Below are 26,595 nucleotides of genomic sequence, written 5' to 3'. Positions count from 1 at the left end.
ATATATATATATATATATATATATATATAAATATAAATATATATATATATATAAATATATATATATATATAAATTATAATATAATTTATATATATATATATATATATATATATATATATATATATATATATATATAATAACTGTATAAAGAAATTCACCTCTCCAACGTCATAAACGTATATATGACCCTCATCATCACCAGCAGCTAATTGAAGTCCAGAGCCACTCCATTTAACACGGTTAATTGCGGAATTAGATGCTATAGTTATACTTGAAGTAGGAACCTCGAAAAATGCATTAATATAAATTAATATAAATTAAAAAGAAAAAGCAAATTAAAATTGAGAAATTACCCTTTATTTAAGAAGCAACAAATTTGTGGAGTTAAGGTAGAAACGAGCTGAATAAATATTTTTGAGTAGTTGAACACACTAAAAATTACTTTTATAGAGAAAAAGGAACATTTACCACTAATTACGCATATTTCTCATTATTACACATATTTATCATTAACTATACAACATTATGGTAAAAAAATAAATAAAACCTCTGTATCGTTGTTAAGGTTCCACAGATCAAGCCTTCCCATGCCGTCAACAGCAGCAAAAAGAGCAGGATTAATTGGTGACCACTGAGTGTCCAAAACATAGTCACCGTTGTCTTCAAAAGAATACAAGACCTTCGTACTCTAAAATAACAATTCCATGATCAAAAAATTTTTTTTAAGTTTGAAAATCTCCTGTAAAGTACTAAAAAAGTACTAAAAAAGTATTTAAAAAGTATTACTACGAAGGTACACTAAAGTATTACTACAAAGGTACACTAAAGTATTAGTACTAAAAAAACAACCTTGTTACTCCACAAACGAATTGTCCAATCAAAAGAACTGGTCAGGAAAAGATGTGAGAAATCAATCTAAAAAAGATAAACAAAACTTTTATTTTAATAAACTTATAATTTAATTTATATATATATGACTTTCAATTGCTTAAGTTTTGTTGTAAATTACCGCAGTCCATTAGTAGGTAGGCAAAAAAAAAATTAGAAATCTTCTTGCTAATTGTTAATTGCTAATTGAATTTTTTGTAACTTATTTCTTCTTATTTCAATTTTCTTACTAATCCTGAAAAAAAAAATATTTAAAGAAGTTGAGATAAGAAAGTATTTTCCCTGTACTTATCCATTCGAAAATAGAAATTTAATTAATAGATATAAATACCAAATAAATTTAAGAAAATTAACTTCTTAAAATACCAAGGTTATTAAGCAATATTAGTAAACTCTATAATGTAACAATAAATTAAGACAACAACAAGTTTAGATACAACATATTTTTGCTATTTTAGGTCTTACCCAGTTAAAAGCAAGGAAAGAAAACTGAAAGTATAAAATCTTCATAAATCCAAAAGATACACTTTAAATAACTGCGATTGTCTTGCCTTTGGTTTACTTGAGTAAAAAAAGTTTTTAAAGTTTTTAATAACTTCAAGTTTAATGATAGTTGATTAAATTTTTAATTCTTTTTAGATTTGGATCAGTTTACAATCATAATTTAACTCTTCTTTTAAAAATTGAGCCCTGTGTAGAAATAAATAAAATAGCCACACATCATTAACAAACATAAATTTTAGCTGCCCAAAATAATATTTAAATTAACCCTTCACAAAGGCCAAGATTAACGAACTAAAAGAAATGATTGTGATAGAAATTTTATCTGGACCCATAGAATGTAGGACCAGGAATGTTACCTGGACCTGAAGCTGTAAAAGAGTTCCAGTGGGAAACAACTTTAGAAACAAAAGCAGGGATGATTTGGACGTCTAACAATGGATTAAGCTATTTCTGATCATTAGATTCAAGTAATGAAAGAAGATTTTAGCAAATAGTACTGCATTATAATTGGGAGTGATAATAAGGTCAAAATGTAAGACTTGGCTTTATTTATGACATTATTAAATATTCAACTTCTGATATAAAAAAAAATTGAGTAACCTGAGAGAAACAAGAATATAATGTATCTGAGTATTGAGCAAGACAAAAAAAATTATGTATCTGAGTATTGAGCAAGACAAAAAAATATAATCTGAGTATTGAGTGAGACAAAAAATATAATGTATTTGAGTATTGAGCAAGACAAAAAAATATAATCTGAGTATTGAGTGAGACAAAAAATATAATGTATTTGAGTATTGAGCAAGACAAAAAAGTATAATGTATCTGAGTATTGAGTGAGACAAAAAATATAATGTATTTGCGTATTGAGCAAGACAAAAAAATATTTATTATATCTGAGTATTGAGTAAGACAAAAAATATTATGTATCTGAGTATTGACCAAGACAAAAGACTTGAGCTTTAGGAAAAGCAAGGTTAGATTTACTAAAAAATCAACCCAATTAGGGTTTGCTCAGTTTAATAAGAAATTAGATCAAAAAAAGTGCAGTCTTAGGAAGCAGAACAATAAAAAATAAAAATGGTGATCGAGGGCGAAGGGATCGAGGTGATCGAGGGAAGAAAAGCTAAATAATAGTACATAAAAGAATAGCGTTTAAACCAGACCTCATGACAGATGATCTCATGACAGATGATCTCATGACAGATGATCTCATGACAGATGATCTCATGACAGATGATCTCATGACAGATGATCTCATGACAGATGACCTCATGACAGATGATCTCATGACAGATGATCTCATGACAGATGATCTCATGACAGATGATCTCATGACAGATGATCTTATGACAGATGATCTTATGACAGATAGGTGATCTCATGACAGATAGGTGATTTGATACTTAAGTATACGTCCTGGCCAAGCATGTGATTATTGGAGTCTTTGATCAAAGTATAATAACCATTAACTCCAAAAAAAGGATAATAACCATCAACTTCAAAATTGAAAAGACAAAACCAAATTTAATTTAGTTTCACAAAGAGCAAAAGGGTCTGTGAACTTTGCAATAGGTGAAATTCCACGCATAAAAGTTGCTTAAAAGACTACAAATAAAGACTACAAATAAAGCCTCTCTCAACTCGAATCTAATGAGGCTTTCACAATGCACATCAAAAGCACTAATAGTAACAGCTTCCATGTGCAAAATGGCACTGTTAATACACTGATACTTAAAAGCTGCTAATGAAAACAACCTCTCTGAGAGCAACCTTAAGTTCAGAAATCATTATTACCAGTCAGCCTCAATACCATTAACTTGAGTTTTGGAGCTGTATCCTCATTAGTTTTAGAACTGCAACATCATTAAGAGATAATAGAAAGAGTTGCATAGTCACTACAGAGAAAGCACAAGCAACAACCCATAAGTAGAGTCAAGAAGATCCATTGCTCATCATCCTAGGCAGGAAACAATGTAACACAGGTTTTAGATCTACATCAGGCTCTTATCTACTTTTTATTTGAAACGCAAATCCTAAATGACAGAAGGACATGAGGCAGTTTGTACTGAATAATATATTTACCAGTAGCTGATGATCCTAATTTTGAAATGACCTGAGTTATTTAAGGAAAAAAATTTGGCAAATAAATTAAAACAACACATTTGTGCAGTTTGTTTGAAAAGTATCATGACTTATCTAAATTTTTAGTAAAAGTACAAACAAAGCAAATAAAAGAAGGATATTTAGCCTGAGAATAATGTAGATAATTTATTAATAATTTATTGTCTGCTATTGATTCAAGTTGTTTGTTTGGTCACTTTAAAAAATTCAATGGTTTGTTTACCTTAGCTAGTTTATTTAAAAAGTATTTAGCATTTAATTAGTTGTCTGCAGTTTACAGAAATCAAAGCTTAAATTGCTCAAAATCAACAAAATTACCATAAAGAACTTTTTAAAATAACATGTAGGGAAAAATAATAGTTTTTATATATTATTCAAACTTTTTTTTTTTACATTATATAACTATAATTATGTCAGCTATAAGAACTTAATAAATTAAAAATTTAAAAAGTTCTTGATAATTTCTTTTTTGCAATATAAAATTCTATTTTTCATTTTCAGTTTTTTTGGGTTTTACTGTAAACTTAGAGGTAAATACGACCATAATAAAATAATGGCAAAAAAATATCTTTTTCAAACAAAAAAAGCTAAAAAAAAAAAAAAGATTATTTAATGTAAATATTTATATTTATTGATTAGAGTGATCATGGTACCTAAGTGGTAAGTTAAATCAAATTGCTTGAAGTTTAGTTGATTCAACTAAATTCTTTTTTGTTGTTATCTAAGTTTGATTTTTGTTTTTTTTATGAAATTTTGTTGAACATTTTTGTTTCACTATTGCAGCAAAACTATTTTATATTTTATAGTGTATTTTTTATTTTATATTTTATACTATATTTATTAATGTTGGATTAATACATCACTACCCAGCCGGCACAAACACATCTTTTAGACGTTTTTCTTCGCATCTAAAATGTTAACACTTTTAGATGTCTAAATTCAGATAAATATAAGACACCTATTAGTAATCATCTTTAACATGGCTTGAGAAAGCTATTTTTTGTCGCCTTAAAGACAAATAGAATTAGATGTCTTATAGTTCTCTGAATTCAGACGTCTAAAGGTGTTAACATTTTAGATTCTAAAAACACGTGTTTGTGCTGGCTGGGTAAGATCTAATTTATAACCCTCAAAATTGAATAATCAAAAAAAAAATTTTTTTTTAAATCAAAGTTATAGGAGATAAATGTGGTTTTTAAAATTTTGTTGCAATTAGCCCCAGTCTCTCCTACAGATATAGAATAATCAATTTAACGATGTAATTAATTGAGATATATTTATTGGATAAAAGGTGTGAGATAACAATATTTCAACAAACCCTAAATTTTTTAAATAGATATGTCATATAACAAATATATATTAAAGACAGATATCATGTTGTATAACACACGTATACAGGGCTCGTCAATAAATCTATGAACCTTTGGCATAAAATTGATAGATAAATGAAAGTCAAGCTTGTTGACTTTTTATTCTTCAAACGTCAGCACTTGCTTAAAAATTAAAAAAAAAACGCAGCCTTTAACCATTTTTGTTTTTAATTTTATAGTGAACATTTATTTTACACTAAACATCATTTTAAAGATACAGAAAGAAACCAACTAAAACACTGTTAACAGTCTTGAATGGGCCTCTACTTTTTTTTTTTTAAATTAATGATCTTAAACTCGATTTAAATGCAGTCTTCTCCATTTTAACCAGGATCTTATTTAAGGGTCGCAATAAAAGTACAAGCTTTAATAATGTATAATTAAGACAAATGCTTTTTTTTTCTTTTATCTAATTTTTAACTCTTTAAATTAAAATAATTTATTATAAAAATAAATTTGAAATCTTTTAAGAAAATATAATCTTTTATTTATACACTATAATTATTTGAATGGTCATATTTTTCAATAAAATATATTAAAATCTTACTATTGGGAGAAAATCTGAAAACAAAATATACCTGAATAATATATTATCAATAAAGTTTACTTTAAAATTAATAAAAAGTCCTTTTAGTTTATTTTATACTTTACATGCCTATTTTATTAACCTTGGCAATAATAACCCCTTTACATATTCTTGATGCTCTTCTTAACAACTTATCTTATTTGTCAATTTTTTGCCACTTACTAATAAGTTTTTCTACAACATTTGCGTCATTTGGCATTAGATTTTGACATTAATTTATACCATAAAACTCTGATATGTGAGAGATCTGGTGATTGGGTGAAGTCAAACAACTTATACAATGTTTTGTAAAATATGTTTTGAATTAAAGCTTTGGATCATTTTCTTTTTAAAAAAATGATTGGCTTCCCATTAACCTAATATTCTGAAGGTGCAGCATGACTGTTTAAATGTCCAAAGATACTACTTTTGTCATTAGTTCCTCTATTTTTACAATGTCATCAGAGTCATTTCGACTAAAACAGTCGCACACTTTCTAATTTCATACACGACATTGATTTCACAGTCATGAGAATTCAATGTCATGTATGAAATTGAAAATTTCATACATGACATTGATTTAGAAAGTCCATATAATTTTGTGGCAGAGAATGCCACAAAATTATATAGACTTTCCAGGTTACCTTCAGCTTTGCAGTTAAATGTATATTTACTACTGCAGTTAAAACTTTTTTAAAAATTTTTCAAAAATGAATTAAAAATTTATGGTTGTTTAATTTGTGTCCAAATGTTCTCTTGATCATTTCAAAACTTTCAATGAGAAAAGGTAATGAATAAGCATGAGATGACATCACTCTCCAAAACATTTATTCTCCCCAGTAGTTTGCAAGCATTGTTTCCATCAAACTCTATACTGTGATACCTTAAAGTAAGATATACTAATTTATTATGCCCATTTTTAAGTTAAGGTCAATGTTCTAGAAGAAGTACAATTACAAGAAGTACACCGATTAGTGTTATAAGAAGTTCACCGATGATCTAGATGAAGTACACCAATTAGTGTCATAAGAAATACACTGATTAGTGCCATAAGAAGTACACCAATTAGTGTCATAATCTCTATATGAAGATAATCTCCAAAAAATGTTTCAGGAGTTAAAATAAAATGGAAAACTTTATCTTTGATATTTGAGTTAAGGATCTTTTGTTTGTGCTATACCCCACAAGAAATAGTAATAACAAGTAATAGTTTCAACATTTTATTTATGTAATAATCGAGAAAATATTAAAGAATTTAAAATACAATTTTTTTAGCTGCAGTAGTATGCAAAAAAACATTTGACTGCAAAGCTGAAGGTTATCTAGAAAGTCCATATAATTGTCCACCATTCTCCCATTTCTGGAATAAACTGTTGTTCACTGGAATCCTATGCTAAATAGGCTGAATTGACTATGCACAATGCCTTTAAACTGAGTAAAATTTTAAAACAAAAAATTGTATTCAGGAGGTAAACGGGGAAAAATTAGAGTTTTATATCAATTTTGATTAACTAAAAATTTGTTAAGAGCAAAAAAACATATCTAACTTTACTTCTTATATCAGAATTTACAGTATAAAAAATAAAGTATAAAAAATAAAGTTAAAAAATATAAGTATAAAAAATAAAGTTAAAAAATATAAGAATAAAAAATAAAGTTAAAAAGGAGAAGTTTTATTCACTTCTTACCTCTCGTAAAAGTGAAACATATTCAATTAAATAAATTTTACTCACTGGTCCAGGAACAGCATTATAATCAATTGATGTAACTGGTCCATGGTGACCATCAAATTGTTCTACAATACCAGCTTTACTATAATGATAAATTTTATGATACTAGAAGTTTGCAACAAAAAAGTTTTGGTAATTAAAAGTAAAGAAAAGAAACATACCTGCCATGCCGTTGGGCTGAGTAAATAGAACCATCTTCACTCCCAACAACAAAATTATTAACATCACCTGGTTGAAATGAAGCACTTGTGACAGATACAGGCTTTGTATGTGTATGTTGAAGATCCATCACTTCCTAGATGTTCAATCTTATTGCAATACATGTTTGATCTTATAGAACTGGTTCAATAAAACTTGATATGCATTTACAGTAGCAACAAGGTAGCAACAAAGATCTTGAAGATACTATTATAAATTTACATTGACTAACCTGAGGTTGGGACAACATGTCTAAACTCCACGAGCACAACTTGCCATCGGTTGAAAAAGTAATCAAGTTGTGCGCATTAAGAGTCCCAACTACCTCTACACAATAAACAGGATGCTAAAAGTTAATTAAATAAATAATAGCAATCTTAAACAGACATTAGATACATATATTACCATAATATTAGATTCATTTATAGCTATAGTTAGATATATATTAGATATATATTATAATATTAATACATATATCATCATAATATCAGATGCAGTTTTATATATCTATTTTAAATTTATTTGCTATACTAAAAAAAACCATACTAGAAATAATAGACATGGAAACAAATAAAATTAACAAAGCTTGGTGAAACATGGTGATTATACATTAAGGTATAACCACCATGAATAAATGTACAATTAAAAACACAATTGAATATGCGATTGAAAAAATTATTGGAAGAATGATTAAAAACAATATGAAAATTAAGCTTTCATATTGTTTTTAAACAGCAGTCAGATCAGTATTATGAAATGAAATATGAGAGAATTGATAAAAATTTGATATGGAATTTATAAAAACAGCAAAAATTGTAAAAAAAAAAAAAGAGCAGAATTGTAAAATTGGACACAATTGTTTCTTTTTCAAATTAACAAGTGCAACTATTGGATAAGTATTTGACTTACAGAAGAATTTAAAAATTTCAAAATTGTTGTAACAACAAGTATGACAATGAGAGTTACTACATAGCAAAAGTTGACAAATAAAATTTCATTTATCTTTCCACCAAGCCGGTCATTTTCTAGACCGGCTTTGTGGATTTTTCCAGAAATTTTCTTTTTTTCTATTAAAAATAATCTCAACATCAACTGCAACAAGTTAAAAATTTATTTAAAAAATTACAGTATGAGCAGCAGCTGAAAGAGGAGTTTTTTGCACTGGTGCTCTTTTGCGGCTTCTGTTGTCCCACAACACAATTTGACCAGAGTAAGAACCACCAACAAGAAGATTTGGATGAAATTGAGCAAAACACACCGACATAATTGCAGACTAAAAATTCAATACAAACATTTTTTTAATTTTGTCAAAATTATAAGTATTATTATAATATTTAGGAAAGTAACTGATTAAGTAGCTGAAAAAACCTGATTGTGAAATATGTATTCTGGAGTTTGCTTGTGATACTTCATGTTCCATATTAAAGCAACACCATCTGGATCTTGCGGGGAAAGTTCATTTTGGTTATATGAGGCAACTAATAACTCAGGGTGCTATATAAGTGTGTATATATATATATATATATATATATATATATATATATATATATATATATATATATATATATATATATATATATATATATATATATATATATATATATATATACATATATATTTATATATATATATAGATATGTTTTGAAAAAAATTGAACGAGAACTTGCCAGTTGAGACCAGTCCATGCAGGTAACACATCGATGCTTTGACCAACGCTCATCAAAAAATTGACGGTTAAGTGCAAGTTTCTTAGAAGCAACAGATTCACTAAAATAAAAACACGGATACAATTAAGAATTGGATACAAGAAAGAATTGAACAATTTAAACAATAGAATAGGTAATGTGTGTGTATATATATATATATATATATATATATATATATATATATATATATATATATATATATATATATATATATATATATATATATATATATATATATAATATATATATATATGTAATATATATATTTATAATATATATATTACATATATATATATATATATGTACCATAAATATATATATATATATATATATATATATATATATATATATATATATATATATATATATATATATTACATATATATATATATATATATATATATATATATTACATATATATATTTATAATATATATATATTTATAAATATATGTATATAAAATATATGTGTGTGTGTGTTTGTGTGTATGTGTGTGTGTGTGTGTGTGTGTGTGTGTGTGTGTGTGTGTGTGTGTGTGTGTGTGTGTGTGTGTGTGTGTGTTTATGAATGTATATAAAAAAGTAAAACAATAAACATAAAAATTAATAAAAAATAATAATTTTTAAATACAGTTTTTTTTTTTTTAATTGAAAAAAAAAAGAAAAATACAAAAGAAAAATCTCATGCAATATATTATAATAACTTATATATTTTTTGGTATTCAGTAATATATTTTATATAATCCAATAATCCAAAAAGATAATGAAAACGCTTGACAAAAAAGGACATGAAATTTTGATTTGCATGTGTAGTACAACTATTTTGAGTAACTAACATAGTAAATATGTCAAAATTGCTAAAAACTATTAAGGTACCAAAATTGATAAACCTTTTTGAAGTTTTTTACAACTTAAAATATGTATTAAACATCACTTTAAAGCAAAATATTATGATTATATTAAAATATATTTTTTGTTTTATCTAAATACAACCTTTTATGTGGAGATTATAAGTCACAACTCTTGAAAAAAGAGTAATGTTCTTGTAACAATATTTTTACTAGCATAACAAAATTATGAAGACTATTAATATTTTCCTGATTTTGTTATACCAGTAAAAGCAAGTTTATTTTGTTAAAATTTTTACAATTTTTAAAGGACCACAATATAAAAACTCACAAAGAAGACTTTGATATTGATGGTGAATGTGTGTGCTTTTTTTTGTTTTTACAAACCATGGTAAGTCTGCTTTTGATGACAATGGTGGCACATTAAAGTAAATAACTGCACAAGCCAGTTTAAAAAGGGCAGTAACAAGACAACCTTTAGATGTAGATAAATTGTTTGAATTTTGTTAAAGCAATATTAAAAACATTATATTTATAATAGTTAATATAACAGAAATAAATAAAATTCGATTATCATTGCAACCAAGGTTTATTATAGGTAAAACTTTGCCATATCAAGATGGTTTCACCATTTTATATCAATTAATAAATGTACAATTTGCACAAAATGTACAATTACTAAATGATGTTCAGATATTTACCTTTGTGTAGATACCAAATGAGCTGATTGTAGAGTAGATTGATTGTGCAGGTTATTCGCCATCATAGAGATAACATAGCTTGCAATTATAATTACTTTCAGTGGATTAGAATTATCAAAAATTTTAATTAAATTTATCAAGGTGGCATCACTATTTTAGCCATCAAAGTATCCCAAAATATATGCTTTTTATTTTATTTAATTTATATGTAGTTTAGGTGCTCTAAAAAAATAATTTGATATTTAATTCTGCCATGAAAGATTGTACACGTATTAAATTTCAGGTTGATACCTCATTCTGTTCATTAAATATTTAATGAATAAAAAATGCTGAGTCAACATAAATAAGAAAATTAAAACCTGAATATCAAGAATCATGAGGAGTCGGAGATCTGAGTTTTCATAAACTGAACAACATGTATAAAAATTAGCAAAATACAAAACATGAGGTGATATTTTTTTGGTTTTTCAGCTGATTTGACAAGAAATGACCCTATGATGTTTTTCTCTACTACAGAATTGTCATTAGTGAATCTTTATATTTACCTTAGGTCTTCTATAAAGTATGCACACAGGTATGGGGAAAGGAGCCAAAAATGCTGGAAATATTACTTTTTAATACTTAATGTAACAGCAAATAATTTGAGCTAATAGCAATTAATTTAATTTTAACTCAAAATCTTCTAACATGTTACACTCAAACATGTTAATCTTAAATGTGTTACACTTTAACAAATTACACTCAAACGCATTACTCTCAAATGTGTTACACTCTAACATGTTACATCTAAACGTGTTACTCTCTAACCTGTTACACTCTAACATGTTACACTTAAACATGTTATTCTCTAACAACACTAAATCGTTTTATTAAACTATTAGTTGCCTGATAAAAATTTTTGCTTTTAATGTTTTGAAAAATTTATGCATTTGAGTAAAAGAGAGTTCCTTTTGAAATAAAGAATGCGTGTGTGTGTGTGTGTGTGTGTGTGTGTGTGTGTGTGTGTGTGTGTGTGTGTGTCTATATATATATATATGCAATATGTATATATATATATATATGCAATATATATATATATGCAATATATATATATATATATATGCAATACATATATATATATATATATATATATATATATATATATGCAATATATATATATATATATATGCAATATATATATAATGCCTCCTCCGAGCAATCAGAGAGTGTTGGCTTCTTATTAAAACAAGAGTAGATGGTAGTGTTTTCAGCAAACAATGCCACTTTAGATGTGAGAATTTCTGGAAGATCATTAATGTAGATTAAAAAAATTTTAGGGCTTATGATAGAACCCTGAGGAACTTCTGAAGTTACAGAAAATGAAAAAGAGTGCTGTCGCTCGAGGACTTCTATACTAAAATTGGTAAGGAAGAATTCAATAATCTTAATGTTACCTGATACACCATAAGATGTTACCTGATGAAGATGCTACCTGAAGATGTTACCTGAAATGTCGAGAGCAAAAGCCTTAGCCTCCCCACATCTATCTAATGCACAATAAAATCTATCAGTTATATTTATAATCAGAAAGAAGTTATTAGATTCAGGATGAAAGATTAAGTGTTTATTAATTAAATACTCAAAAACCTTGCTTATGGTAGAAAGAAGACTAATGGGTCGGTAGTTAGACGAGTCAGATGGCTCTCCAGAACTTTTGAAAATAGAAATAACAGCTGCTACTTTCCAGCAAGCTGGAATATAAGATTTCGATAAGCACTTGTAAAATAGTTTTGAAAGTATAGATGACAGCTCCAAAGAACACTTAAACAGAACACTTACTGCAAGACTATAACAGGTGTTGTCCGGACCACAAGCTGCAGAAGAGTCTGCAAAAGGCGGAAATCACTTTAGGGCGTTTCCATTTCTATTAGCAATTAAAAGCTGGGACTTAAAGCAATATAAATACTATTATAATTTTCTTAAAAAACATTTATAGCAAAAATATTTTTATCATACTTTCGGCTACCAGAATAAGTTAAATATATATATTTTGATTATTTTGTTTTTTTTACGTAATAATATCGCTACAGTTTGAAAATAAACTACAATTTTCAAAATGCTATCCTTTAGCAAGAAATAATTGATGACTGCCATTTCTCATCTAAAAGAAATTAAATATGAGTCGTAGAAGTATAATATTTTGCTTGAAATACTCACAAAATTTATTTTCTTAAAAATATCTACATGAAATAAATAAATTCACAACTTCCATGCGTGACTTCTGTGCATGATCATTCAAGAACTGCATTTAAACGATTCCTGTAACTCTATGATACATAATGCAATCCTGTAACTTTCTGGAAAGCTTTACTAATGTTTAAAACATTATTTAAAAAATATATATATAATGCTGAAACTTATATTTTCATAGGAATTAAAGTTTATTTATCTAATAACTAAAATTTGAGTTTTTTTGTTCTGTATGTGATTCCGTTTCAAACATAATTTATTCTTTGTTAACATTACTAATATATACCATTTTTTATTTACAAAATAGTTATACAGGTTAGAATTAAATGAGAGCGAATTGGAGACCGCAAGTTTTATTATTATAAAAATAATAGACAAAACATATACGAGTTTCCGTGCGTGATTTTTTGGAAATGCCCTTTAGATACAGAAGCTAAAGTTATACGAATGTCAAGCAATGGATCAACCTATTTCAGGTAGATAGGATTGTTATATAAAATCGTGTGTAAATTTAAAAAAAATGTGTGTACTATTTAAATCGTGTGTACTATTTAAGTATTTAAATTTATAAATACTCGGTGAATTTTTTTTGCAAAAATAATTCACAGAGAAATAATACTTTTACTAGAACAGAAAAAATAACTAGAACAATTAAAACACAGAATCAAAAGATAGAACAGATAAGAATCAAATGGTAGAACTGACAATCAAACAATAGAACTAACAATCAAACAATAGAACTGACAATCAAACAATAGAACAGACTAGAATCAAACAATAGAACAGACAATCAAACAATAGAACAGACTAGAATCAAACAATAAAACAGACTAGAATCAAACAATAGAACAGACTAGAATCAAACAATAGAACAGACTAGAATCAAACAATAGAACTGACTAGAATCAAACAATAGAACAGACTAGAATCAAACAATAGAACAGACTAGAATTTAATGATAGAACAAATAAGAATCAAATGATAGAACAGACTTGAATCAAATGATAGAACAGACTTGAATCAAATGATAGAACAGATAAAAATCAAATGATAGAACAGACTAGAATCAAATGATAGAACAGGTAAGAATCAAATGATAGAACAGACTAGAATCAAATGATAGAACAGATAAGAATCAAATGATAGAACAGACTAGAATCATATGATAGAGCAAACTTGAATCAAATGATAGAACAGACTAGAATCAAATGATAGAGCAAACTTGAATCAAATGATAGAACAGACTAGAATCAAATGATAGAGCAAACTTGAATCAAATGACAGAACAAATTAGAATCAAATGATTAAACAGACTAGAATCAAATGATAAAAAGTAACTGATTGTAGTTTGATTTTTTATTAGAATAAGCTATTTACAGTTTTTTTTTTTTTTTCTTGATATTCTGGGAGCAAAAAAAAGTACCTTTCTCCTTCATCTTTAACAGCACCATAATCAAATACATAATCATCTTCACTGATTGCTTTTTCAATAATCCGAGCAGCATGATCAAAGAAATGCAAAAAATCTTGTGAATTCATTATTTGGTTTTTAACTTCCTCTGAAAGTTCAACCATTTTCGGAACTAAAAATAAAAATAATTTTTTTTTCTTTTTTTAGCTATTTTTAGATTTCTGATTTTATTTTATTTAAATATTTCAACATATACTTTATTAAAACTTATTTAAAACATTTTTTAAAAATAAATTTAATGATGAAATTATATATATTTTGTTGACCGATTGTTGCATTGTATCAAAGGGGTTTACAGAAGAGTTAGAAAACATGAAGATGAGAGAGAATTCCTAAAAATGTTCAAGGAAAAAAACAAAATAAATTTTTAAATAAAATAACCAATAAAAGACTCAACAAAGAAAGATTCAACATCGCATTGCAACATATGATTGCTGAATGATGAACTGCTGAATAATCACACAAAATTAGGTTTTGGTTGTCGGAACAAGAGAAGATAGTTTGTTTGAACAACCATCATGATAGTATTAGTATTAGCATTAGAAAAGAGAAATAGATGGAACCTCACAACGATGGGTCAGAGGCTCAAATTTGCAGCTTGATCAGGTCTAACTACATTTACAATGCAATTTTGGACCTTGTCTAAAAGAGAAAGAATCTCATTAAAAAAAACCAGGTCATAACTTTGAAATAGATTGTGTATATAGTGCCTATGAGAGGTCAATAGTAAAGGATAATCCAAAAATATGTTAAGAAAAGGAGTTAGTAAAACTGTTAACACTCATTAATATAGGAATATCCACATTATTGCAACAATTTATAGCAGTAAACAACCAAGTTTTATTTGGGTTAAAAATCACAGAAGAGAGAATAAATTTAAGATTGGTTGTCTTTTCTAAGCAATCAAAAAATAACTTGTTAAGATGGGAGTATATAGTTCTTGTCAAGATGGTTCTTGTCAGTTCTTGTCAAGATGGTTCTTGTCAGTTCTTGTTAAGATGGGAGTATATAGTTGGGTCATTAACAGAGGTAAGATTATCAGAAAGATCATAAATAAAGAAGGACCTAGGATGGAATTGTGGAATATCCTAGAAGGAGGAGTACAGGAAATAAAGCAGAATGTTTTCCATTGAAAACAATTTTAAAATGTGATTAGAAAAAAATAATTCAATACTTTTAAAAACATTTCAGATATCACAATCCATATTGGTCTGCTTCATATTGTGTATCCCAGATACAAAATATGAAGCAGACCAGACTATATTAAAATCCTTTGGTATGTCAAAGACCTTAAGTTGAATGCCAAGAGATTTAACACACAATAGAAACTTTTTGTTTTAAGGGTCAACAAGTCAGCAGTTAAACACTGAAATGCATGGAATGTTTGAAATGAATGGAATGTTCGAAATGAATGAAATGTATGGAATGTTCAAAATGAATGAAATGTATAGAATGTTTGAATGAAATGTATGGAATATCAGAGAGTAAGTTGTTAGACTCAAGATATCAGAAATTTGTTATTTAAAGATTCAAAGAACTAATAATAATAAGAAGACTGGTAAAATAAAGACTCAAATATAAAAAAACTTTGTTGATTTGCCTAAAAGTTATGTTTTCCCCATAATGAGAAAGCTCGCATATTTTTCTAACACGTTGTATTGATCCTATTTTAACAGCAAATAAGACCAATTCTGACAACTATTTAAAAATGCAACTATTTGCTAATGTTTATAACAAAAATATTTTTTTAACCATATTTTTTAATTATTAAGGTTAAAAGTATTGAAAACTAGTGTCTCTCTAACTTGCCTACTCATCTAAAAGATAGATGAAAAAGGTAAAAAGATACAACTAATTCTAAGTCCTTTTTTAACCCTCTAGCATGCATATTAATAAAAACTATATAAAAGCACCTTATAATGCTGAATAGCAAAAAAATAAAATCCTGACATTACAATTCTTTAAGATTATGGTTTGTTTTTAAGTTGTACTCAATGAAAGTACTCTATAATAATTTACTATTTTTTATACTCGCTTTTTTTAGCAAATTTTTTGTCAGTTCTTTTTACATGATCAGTCAACATTATAAGAAACTCATCCTCGAATTAGAGTAAGTATATTAAACTTTTTAAAATATAAAAATAATGATCATATGTAATTGCTTTTATCATGCTAATAATCACATGTAATTGCTAAAGACATTTTTAAAGCCATTTTTCCTAAAATTTTAGAAAATTAGGATCGTTTTGCTTTTGTAACATACGTGATATTTTAAGCCAGGAAAGTAATAACTTTCACTACTTTTTAAATAAAGAGACCTCAGTCATAATGAGATAAAGATGTTTATTTTTGCAGCTTATTTTTTTGTTGTTTTTTTCCAACATTAATTTTTTTACATTAATTATTGTTATTTGTAATTATATAATATTAGGCCTACTCATTTTTAGTATTTATTTTTAACAGATCTATTTTGTTACATTTTTGTTTTAAATATAATGCTAATATGAATTTATTAGTCAACCTTATGTAGTATAGAAAATATATAAACAACTACTCAACTTGGACATTTTTATTTTCTTGAATATTTTATAAAAGTAAGTTATGTTAAGTTTTATTATTTTTTGTATAGATTATTAAAGCAACATGACATGACAGCTAATATGGCTTCTAATTCTAGGCAGATGACAGCTAAGAAAGTACTGGATTTCATAAATTGTAATGACAGTGATATAGAAAATAATTTCAGTTCAAGTGATGAGTAGGAATAGGTACAATTGTTAGAATCATCTGACGAGTCTTCATCTGATAGTGCTCTTTCAAATACACAGCACAGCCTGCAAACATTAAAAAAAAATAGTGACTTTTACCATTGCAAAAAGAGAAAAAAGACAAAAAACTCATCTTTTAAAGGAAATGATCTACCACATTCTAAAGACATGAAAATTGACAACCCTTATGGATGGTTAAACATTTTGAAACAAAAGAATTGCTCCAAAACATTATGGAAAATACAAATTTATATTCAACTTAAAAGAAAGGTTTGTGTAAATACAACAATAAAGGAAAAAAAAGTAGGTGCTTAGTATATTTTGCTGTATGAAACTTGTTAAAATGGTGTTCGAGATTATTTTAATTAAGACAAGATATGAACAGGTTGCTGGCATTATGCTACTGAATCGTTTTTATTATTCTTGCAAACAATAGATTTTGTCAACAATCTTACGGTGACAGCAAAATAAAGACAAATCATGGAAGAATCAACCTTGGCTTAAAAGACAAAACTTTCTTCATACAATAGCTACAGAAGAACAGAACTCAGGAGCAAGTGGCCTCTCCTGTGAATTCATATTATACCAAGGCATGGTAAAAGATAAGTCAGACATTGGTTTAGGGGCAGATGTTATCCTCAAACATGTTGAAACACTTCCCAAAAATAATAAATATAAAATACTTGGAGACAATTTTTTTCTGGGATTCCACTACAAGCAAAGCTAAAAGAAATGGGATTTTGTTATACAGGGACAATATGACCAAATATGATGAAGAACTGTCCCCTTAAAACTGAGAAGGAATTCAAACGAGAAAGCAGAACTTCAATATTGATATAGGAAAAATTATTTTAACTCGCTCACTTGACACAAATGTGTTAATTTAACATCTTCCTTAGACAAGATACTATGGACAAGACAAGAAGGTGGGACAAAATCAACAAAAAAAAATTGATAAACCTCTTGTAATAAAAGAGTACAACTTCAAAATGGGAGGATCTTTTTGACTATTTGTGTTTTTTTTTGATACACTTCCAAGATGGGAATGGTCAATTCAAGGTTGCAATATAAGCTGATTGTGCTTACTTAAAAAAAAGAAATAATGAAACAAAATCCATTTAGGCTAAGCTCTCTTCCAGTCTTGTGCAGATAAATGCATTAATGAAAAGAGGAAGACCAATAGTGAAAGATTTAGAAGCTAGTACAACCCAATATAAACTTACCCAGAAAAAAAGGAAAGAAACTCTATCTGATGTCTGCAAAGACCAAGTCGGACATTTTTCTGTTAAAGGTTGCAAAAGAGGAAGATACACATTTTCCTCTTATAAGAGGAAGATGTGTATAAGGATAATGTGTATAATTATATAAGAAAACCTTAACAGATACCGAATGTATAAAGTGTGAGGTGAAATAATATTTCACCTCACACTTTATATAAAACCTTAAAAAGTGATATCACACACTTATAAATATTCCATAAATTTTGTTAATACTTTTCCAAAAAATTTCTAAATACTTTCTTAAATTTCTACCAAATCCTTTATATATGATTTGATTTTATAGGTTTTATTATCAGCATAAATGAAACATCTAGTTTTGAGTTCTCTCGAAAGTCACATATGTTGAAGACAAATAAAAGTGTATGTCTTAGAACAGATCCTTGTGGTACACATCTTGTCACATTCACCAAATCTGACATATCATGTCGCATAATTACACTTTGCAGGTCTTATTAAGAAGCATCGCACTCATTTTAAATATGAAAAATTTCACCTATTTTATACATTCACCAATTTATGTTAAGGAAAACTTTTATCTATCAGTACTTTTATTGATTATAGGGTGTTTGTTAAGATAAGATTAAGTGGTAAGTAGTTAAAAAAATGTTGAACTGCATTTGTGAACAATTTTTTGCTAAAAAAAAAGATTTTTTTTTAAATAAAAATATATTTTTCTAAATGAAAAACAATGAAAATTACTTTTAAATAAAAAAACAATGAAAATTACTTCTAAATAAAAAACAATGAAAATTACGTATTATCATTTTAATTCAAATGAAAATTACGTATTTTCATTTTAATTCAAATCCATTTCATATTTCTGAACTGATTTTTTTATTGTTTTTAACTATGTTGCAAACTAACTTTTATTGCTTTATTAATGATTTAGATGTCCATCCTAAAGCATTATTGAGATGTCCATCCTAAAGCATTATCGAGATGCCATAACTGATTTTTTTTTTTTTAAATAACCTGTTTTACTTAGTAATTGTTTATTTGTTTATTTACATTTTTTGAAGTTTTAAATTTTTTTTACATTGATGCATTAAATATTTAAACCCTTGAAATTAAGACACCTTATCAATTCAGAAACTGGAAACCAAAAAAAACACTTACTTTTGTGTAAGTTTTTTAATTTCTGTTGCCTTTCTGTTTAGACAAAGGTTACAAATGGTGAATACATACTATGCACTCTGCACCCTGGTCTATTTTTGTAACACCATGTCAATTACTCATATTTATTCTTGTAAATAATTCTCTGTTTTAATCTCATAATTAATGTTGAATAATTTGAAAAATATATCATGATTCTGTATTACAGATATATGCAATTATATTCTTAAATATGTGTATTTCAAAATGTAAATTAAAACTTATTTAGTTATACCTTCTTCCTTTTTTTTTTCTTTTTCTTCTTGTAATACTTCTTTTTTAACAACTTCTACTTTCACAACTTCTAATTAAAAAAAATTTTTAACAACCAATTAAAATATGAAAGTAAAACATTTTCACTTTTTAACTTTAAAAATATTTTTTTTTAACTTAGCAGCAAATTATTTTTTATAAATTAAAAAATATTTAATAAACTAAAATGGAACTTTCTATAAGTTTTATTGTATAAAAATTTGATTGTATGAAAAAATATATGTTCTTTATAATATATAAAAAGAATGACTTTCAATTAGAAATAAGGGACATATAGCTTTAAAAGTTGAAATGGAAAGTACATTTTGTAAACCATTTATCAAAAATTTATCATTTTATTTCTTAATAGAAAACAAAAACAAATAAAACATTGGAGTTAGAATTTAGAAGCAAATGACTTTTAATACTTTAAAAAAAAAATTTTTAATCAATTATATTAATTAAACCCTATTATAAAAAAAAATTTTAAATAAAAAAACCTGGTTCAGGACTTTCTTCTTTAGTAACAACTGTCTGCGTTTCTTTTGTGTAGCGCACCATTTCCTAAAGAAATAACAAAGCTTTTAAAAAAAAATATTTATCAGAAAATTATGATTAAAAATGTTTAATATAAACCTTTGGAGCAAAACTGATTGGTTCACGATGACTTATTGATAGGACCACAGACTTGCGAGCAGGGCTATAAATTTAAATAAAAACTTTATTTTTATTATCAATTTTATTATTTATTATTGTATTAAAATATAATTTTATTGTAATTGTAGATTTAAATGTAATTATGAATTTTTTTTTTATTTGCAGGAAAAATCTTTTTTATACAAATCTTACATCTTGGATGGCATATTAAAACATAAAATTGTAAATAAAATGATATCAAATCTAATAGCAAAAATTATCATTAAAAAAACTAAAATACATAAAAAATTATAGCAACAAATATAACATATAAGCTAGTATTTAAAATATCCCCCACTAGCTTTTTTGCAAGCAGCACACCTTTTTTGAATCAATTTTACAACGATGTTGCAGATTTCATTTGGAACTCTTCAAATGGTATCTAATTCTTGCTTTAGGCTATTTATGGAGCATATTCGGCAGGCGCCGAATCGTGTTGAAAATGCCAATATTTGTTTTGATCAATCAGCATGTCCACTAATGGAACTATGCAGTTCTTTAACGTCTCTATATATGAATGCTGGTTGATTTGACATGTATAAATGCTACACACAACTACTCCATTAAAATTAAAGCAGCCTCAAATACCAACACCAACCTTGGTACAACAAAGCAATTACTATACTTTTCTGAATTAAATCTTGAAAAATTCCTTCCACTTCTCCAAAAGCCACCCAATTCTCTCCATATGTCACCTTAATCTTGTGAGCCAATCTCTGGCCATCAACATAGAGTTTCTAATAGCTGCATAGACACCAATTTTTTCCTTAGGAAAATGATTGTAACTATTTGACAAAAAATGTTTTTCATGGTTTTTGTTGAATACGTCAGTGAGCTCAGATTGGTACTTACTTGATGAAATATAAAACTACTTTTGCGAAAAGTAGTTTTTTTAACCTTCCTGATCCTGCACAATATTGGATGCTCCCTGTTGATTTAAATATCTTTAAGAATATCTGATGTAATTCTCTGAAATTTTAAATTTTCTTACTATTTCTCTATTACTGATCATTGAGACTCCTTTCATACCGGTTATTTACCACTTTATTGCTTCGCTTACTACTTTTGTACCTATATCAGGTCAGGTTATCCTGCTACTGGTAATATGTAACCCAGTACAACCTGCTTCATGTCCTGCTGCCTTGTAGGATATGCCTTTTTAAGCAAAAGCTAGGAGAAGTCAACTCCGACTTAAAACACCCCCTACCTTGGGGCTCTTGGTTGAGTCAAGGCTAGAAACGGTGTCTCAATAAAAATACTCATCTTGAGCAGATGTTAAATGCATCTGGCTACTGTCTTGTAGAAGGCCTCCTGGGCAAAGACTTAAGGAGTAAACAGATTCTGTATGTTGACCAGCCTTGTACCTCTTTTTCATCTATTAGGCTGGCGCAAATGTATTTTAAATACATTGTTTCCACTTTAGGATATTGAACACTGGATCTTCTAAACTCAATGCATGGTTTTGCTTGTGTCTCTGTTTTTATGACTAGGTAACTCATTCTATTATCTCCTAATGAGGGTACAACTCTAAAACTCAGTTTGATGGTTCTGAGGCCAACTGGTAGTCAGTTTACCTAAACTCTGTGGTAGCTCTCAGAGAGGCTGATTCCATCAACAGCTGAAAAATATCAAAGTACTAACAATGCCATGTTGCGCATGGATGGCGTCCCTGTTCGTATTTTTGGTGTGCATTGTTGAGCCCACATTTGGAGCCCTTTGTTACAGCTTAGGGTTAATTAATAGTAATAAGGCAATTGCTTGGACTACTAAATAGTGTACTGAGTACTATCTATGCTTTGAGTTCTTTAAAAAATTTAAAATGACTAAATTAACAAAAATCATAAAACACAAAAAACCATCGTCATCACCAAGTTCTCTAAACCTATCATTCACTTATATTTGTGGTCTTCAAAGTAACTTTTCTTCTGTTGAGTCTTATCTCTTGCAAAGTTCATCAGACCTACTTGCTCTTTGTGAGATTAATTTGAGTTTGGCTGTCTTGTATAATGTTGATGGTTATCTTCTTTTCTTTCGTAAAGACTCCAATAGTAACATGCTTGGCCTGGGCATTTACATTCATAAGAAATCACCCATTTGTTGGGAAACAACACAGACTATTGTTTTATGTGCTTTTATTCAGCACCTTCACACTCGCCTCCTCTTTGTTCTATATCGCTCTCCTTCATCTCAAAATTGCACTCTTTTCTATGTTATTTCTGATCAAATTGACCATCCGTTCTTGCATCCATCAGTCAGTATCGTGTTGTTGGCAACTTTAATGCTCACCACGCTGAATGGCTTGGCTTGAGTGTCAGTGACTCTACTAGTGTTAACCCCTTTTTTACAACTTTTGCCTATCTCAATCACCAACTCAATTAGTCAACTTTCCAACTCACTTTCCAGATAACCCGAATCATTTACCTTCTCTACTCAACCTATGTCTTGTTTCTCATTCTAGTCAGTGCTCAGTTTTTCCACATTAACCCTTAGGTGCTTTTGATCACGGTTTGAACTCTCTAAAACTATTATCTCACTCTTCTTCATCACCTGAATCCCCCTATTATCGTACCTCTTACAACTACCTTAAAGCTAACTGGGATTCTTTCCGTGATTTTCTTCGTGATGGCACTTGGGTAGAAATCTCTCTTCTTCCTGCTGACAAATGCGCTGCTTACATAACTTCGTGGATTCAGGCTGACATGGAATCTTTTATTCCCTTTCGACGATTCCAGGTCAAGCCTCACTCTTCTCCATGGTTTTCCTCACATTGTGCAGCTACAATTTCCAATCGAAACTGTTAAAACAATTTTCCAGAAAACAGACACCTGTTTACTATTGCTAGAAACCATTGTAAAAGGTTTTGTCTAACGCCAAAGCCTGCTCTATTCTCAGGTCATTAAATCTTGTTTTTCTTCTCAAAAATTTGACTTCTAGAGAATCTTTAACAGTATCAATAATAAGGGCACATCTGTTATTCTACCTCTCTTGTATGGTTCAGTCACTTCACCTAAAGACAAAGCTGAATTGTTTGCTATAAACTTTTCATCAATATCATCTCTTGATTCCACTAGTTGCGTTCTATCGATATAGCCATCAAACAGGTTGATCCATTGCTTAACATTCATATCACTTCAGCCTCTATATTTAAAGTGATTTTCTGTTTAGACTCATCTACAGCTTGTGGTCCAGACAACATACCTGTTGTAGTCTAGCAGAAGTATTTTCTGGAGCTGTCATCTATACTTTTAAAACTATTTAACAAGTGCTTATCAGAATCTTGTTTTCCAGCATGTTGGAAAGCGGCATCTGTTATTCTTATTTTCAAAAATTCTAGAGAGCAATCTGACTCATCAACTACCCTACGTCTTCTAGGAGTAACTCTTACTTCCGATCTTTCTTGGAATCCATACATCAATTCCATTGCAAAATTAGCATCTGCTAAGGTTGCATCTTTTTATCGTGCCCAACTCTTTCTTTCTCTGGATTTTATTTTTTATCTCTATAAACCTCAAATTCGTCCTTGAATGGAATACTGTTGCCATATATGGGGCAGATCTTTTAATGATTGCCTTACTTTTTTAGACAAGGTGCAAAAATGCATTGTAAACATAGTTGAACCTGTCCTTGCAGCCAACCTTAAACCATTATTACATTGCCTTAATGTTGCTTCTCTTTCTCTTTTCTACAAATACAATAATAGGCACTGCTCTAAAGAGCTAGTGTTTCTTGCGCCATCTACTAAAATTCATTCTTGTGTTACTTACATTCAATTAGGTCTCATCCTTTTTCTGTGACTGTTCCTAAGTGCTCCAAAAACTCTTATTCATCTAATTTTTTTTTCTCAAACATCAGTTCTTTGAAATTCGCTTCCTTCATCTTGCTTTCTTTACTTGCCATTTCTTAACTTTTCATCCTTTCTCTTCAAGTAACTTCCAATTCTTATAATGGTTGCTTGCAGCCTTGTTGGAAGCGAAGATGTAAAAAAAATAGTAATAATAATAATAACTTTCAGGTCTTATCAAAATACTTAAAAAGACTTTAAATACGACTAAACTGGTCATCATTTTATACAACCTTTTATAGGAAAATTCCAAACATATAAATTAATAAAATAATTATGAATAACAGTTGGGTTGACAAGAAACTAGAACAGAAATCAATTAAAAAGTTCGTGTCTATTATTATTATTTTTTTTTTACAATCTTTTTTTAGTATGTTTTCTGTATTCCTTTGAAAAAAGTAAATTATTAAATAAAAGTTTTTCTCTTCAAATAACATTGACATGTTAGTTTAGAGAAATAATTTTCCTGTTGTTCAAAAAAAATCAAGTCTTTAAGAAATATTAATGGGTTTTTACAAGTTTTAAGAAATATTAATGGGTTTTAAAAATGAAAATTTTAAACTGCGCAAATTTTTTAAAAACATTGTATATGCGTGTGTGTGTATATACACGACTTAATTAGTTTATAGTCATCTTCAGTAGGCTCATAACAAAAATATTTAATAAATTCAACTGATAATGGCTAGAAACTAGTCGAAAACTGAATTTTAATCACTGCTAAGCAACAGCATAACCAAATAGCGAATAGAAAACAACTAATTTGAATTTAACTTCATGACTAAAGCTTAACTAATATTTGTTTTTAGACTAAAATTGTACTCAACTAAATACTGAATATTAAATAAAATTTAATATTCTAAATAGTAATTATTTAAAATTGTCAAAAGAAATCTAATGGTATATGAGTTATTGTAACTTATACTTAATACATGATAGTTATTGCACTATGATTTTTAAATATATGATACTATAATTTCTAAAATATATGCACTATAATTTTTAAAATTTTTGGAATATACTAACATTAGTTAAGTATTTTTTGAAAAATAGAAAAGAATAAAACTAAATACTTATAACAATTTTCAAAAAATAAATTATAATTACTACGAAAATAAATTATAACTACTACGAAAATGACACTTGGTAATATTTATACTTTTTTGATTTTAATTTTTATACAATGAATTTTTTTTTTTTACTTTTTAAAATTAAATCTAAAATTTTAATTTTTGTAAAAAAAAAAATTAATTATTATTGAAAAGTTTTGGTAATTCCTTGTCTTTCTATAACATTTTTAATTTATGTTTCACTTGAGGGTAATTTTGAGCTGTGTAGACCAGCTACTCAAGATATTTAGTGTTTTGATTTTGTCCAAGTGACTAATTGGCCAGCTCCAGAAAAAAACTCTCTCAGATAATGCTAATAAGTATAGCAAACATTATCCTAATATAAGCAGCAGCCAGCTTCAGATAGTCATTTGCCATGCTCTTCCACCATTACAAAGGATCAGTCGCTAAATTTGCCATAGGAGCTGCAAGAAACCTTTCAAGCTCATAATCAATGTCAGATGTCTTTTGCACAGAGAATTTAGGATCATCAAAGTCTTGACTTGGTGGTAAGTCAAGATGAGAAGTTGAACCAACTTCCTCAACTTGGTTTTCCTTTTCATTAACACATTTGATACAGTTTTTGGTATGAGCAATTTCTTTTTAATTAAGAAGTCTACCTTTGTAGTACCAGTCAAGCATGTGTTTTTGCACCTTGTCTAAAATAAAAAGGGCATCACTAGAAGAACCGGCCTATATATGGCAACAGTATTCCGTACAAGGCCGGATTGGAGATTTATAGAAATGTCCGGAGTAAGAAAGTGTCGAGCTCGATAAAGAGTTGCAATCTAGCAGATGCTAATTTTGCAATGGATTTGATATATGGTTTCCAAGAAAGATCAGAAGTAAGAGTTAATCCTAGAAGATGAAGGGTAGATGACTCATCGATTACACTACCGTTCATAAATATAGAAAGATCTAAATTATTGCCATAACAATTGGCTGAAAAATATTGAATTTTATCTGAATTAAAGTTCACCAGCCACTGTCAGCCCCATGCTGTAGCAGAAGTGAGACCCTTTTCAAGCTCAAATGCCCCCTCCAAGCAATCAGAGAGTGTTGGCTTCTTATCATGGCAAGAATAAATGGTAGTGTCATCAGCAAACAATGCCACCTTAGATGTGAGAATATCTGGAAGATCGTTAATATAAATTAAAAAGAGTATAG

At 28.1% G+C, this 26,595-nt stretch overlaps 1 protein-coding gene across 1 annotated transcript in view; it reads right to left on the bottom strand.

The window, feature by feature from the left end:
* The window catches only part of LOC100201454 (cytoplasmic dynein 1 intermediate chain 2), a 44,901-nt gene that overhangs the window by 4,286 nt on the left and 14,020 nt on the right, over nucleotides 1-26,595 (bottom strand). Inside the window, exons 4-16 of the mRNA XM_065810776.1 lie at nucleotides 20,422-20,485; nucleotides 20,286-20,349; nucleotides 19,769-19,837; nucleotides 14,286-14,445; nucleotides 9,047-9,146; nucleotides 8,748-8,873; nucleotides 8,506-8,652; nucleotides 7,612-7,725; nucleotides 7,343-7,476; nucleotides 7,185-7,263; nucleotides 850-915; nucleotides 548-688; nucleotides 159-284 (exon numbers count right to left, since the gene is read on the bottom strand). Coding sequence (XP_065666848.1) covers nucleotides 159-284; nucleotides 548-688; nucleotides 850-915; nucleotides 7,185-7,263; nucleotides 7,343-7,476; nucleotides 7,612-7,725; nucleotides 8,506-8,652; nucleotides 8,748-8,873; nucleotides 9,047-9,146; nucleotides 14,286-14,445; nucleotides 19,769-19,837; nucleotides 20,286-20,349; nucleotides 20,422-20,485 — 1,390 coding nt within the window. The remainder of the gene's footprint in view (nucleotides 1-158; nucleotides 285-547; nucleotides 689-849; nucleotides 916-7,184; nucleotides 7,264-7,342; nucleotides 7,477-7,611; nucleotides 7,726-8,505; nucleotides 8,653-8,747; nucleotides 8,874-9,046; nucleotides 9,147-14,285; nucleotides 14,446-19,768; nucleotides 19,838-20,285; nucleotides 20,350-20,421; nucleotides 20,486-26,595) is intronic.

Source organism: Hydra vulgaris, chromosome 11 (genome assembly GCF_038396675.1).
Source record: "Hydra vulgaris chromosome 11, alternate assembly HydraT2T_AEP".
Lineage (NCBI taxonomy): Eukaryota > Metazoa > Cnidaria > Hydrozoa > Anthoathecata > Hydridae > Hydra > Hydra vulgaris.
This window is presented reverse-complemented; position numbering and strand designations above follow the sequence as displayed.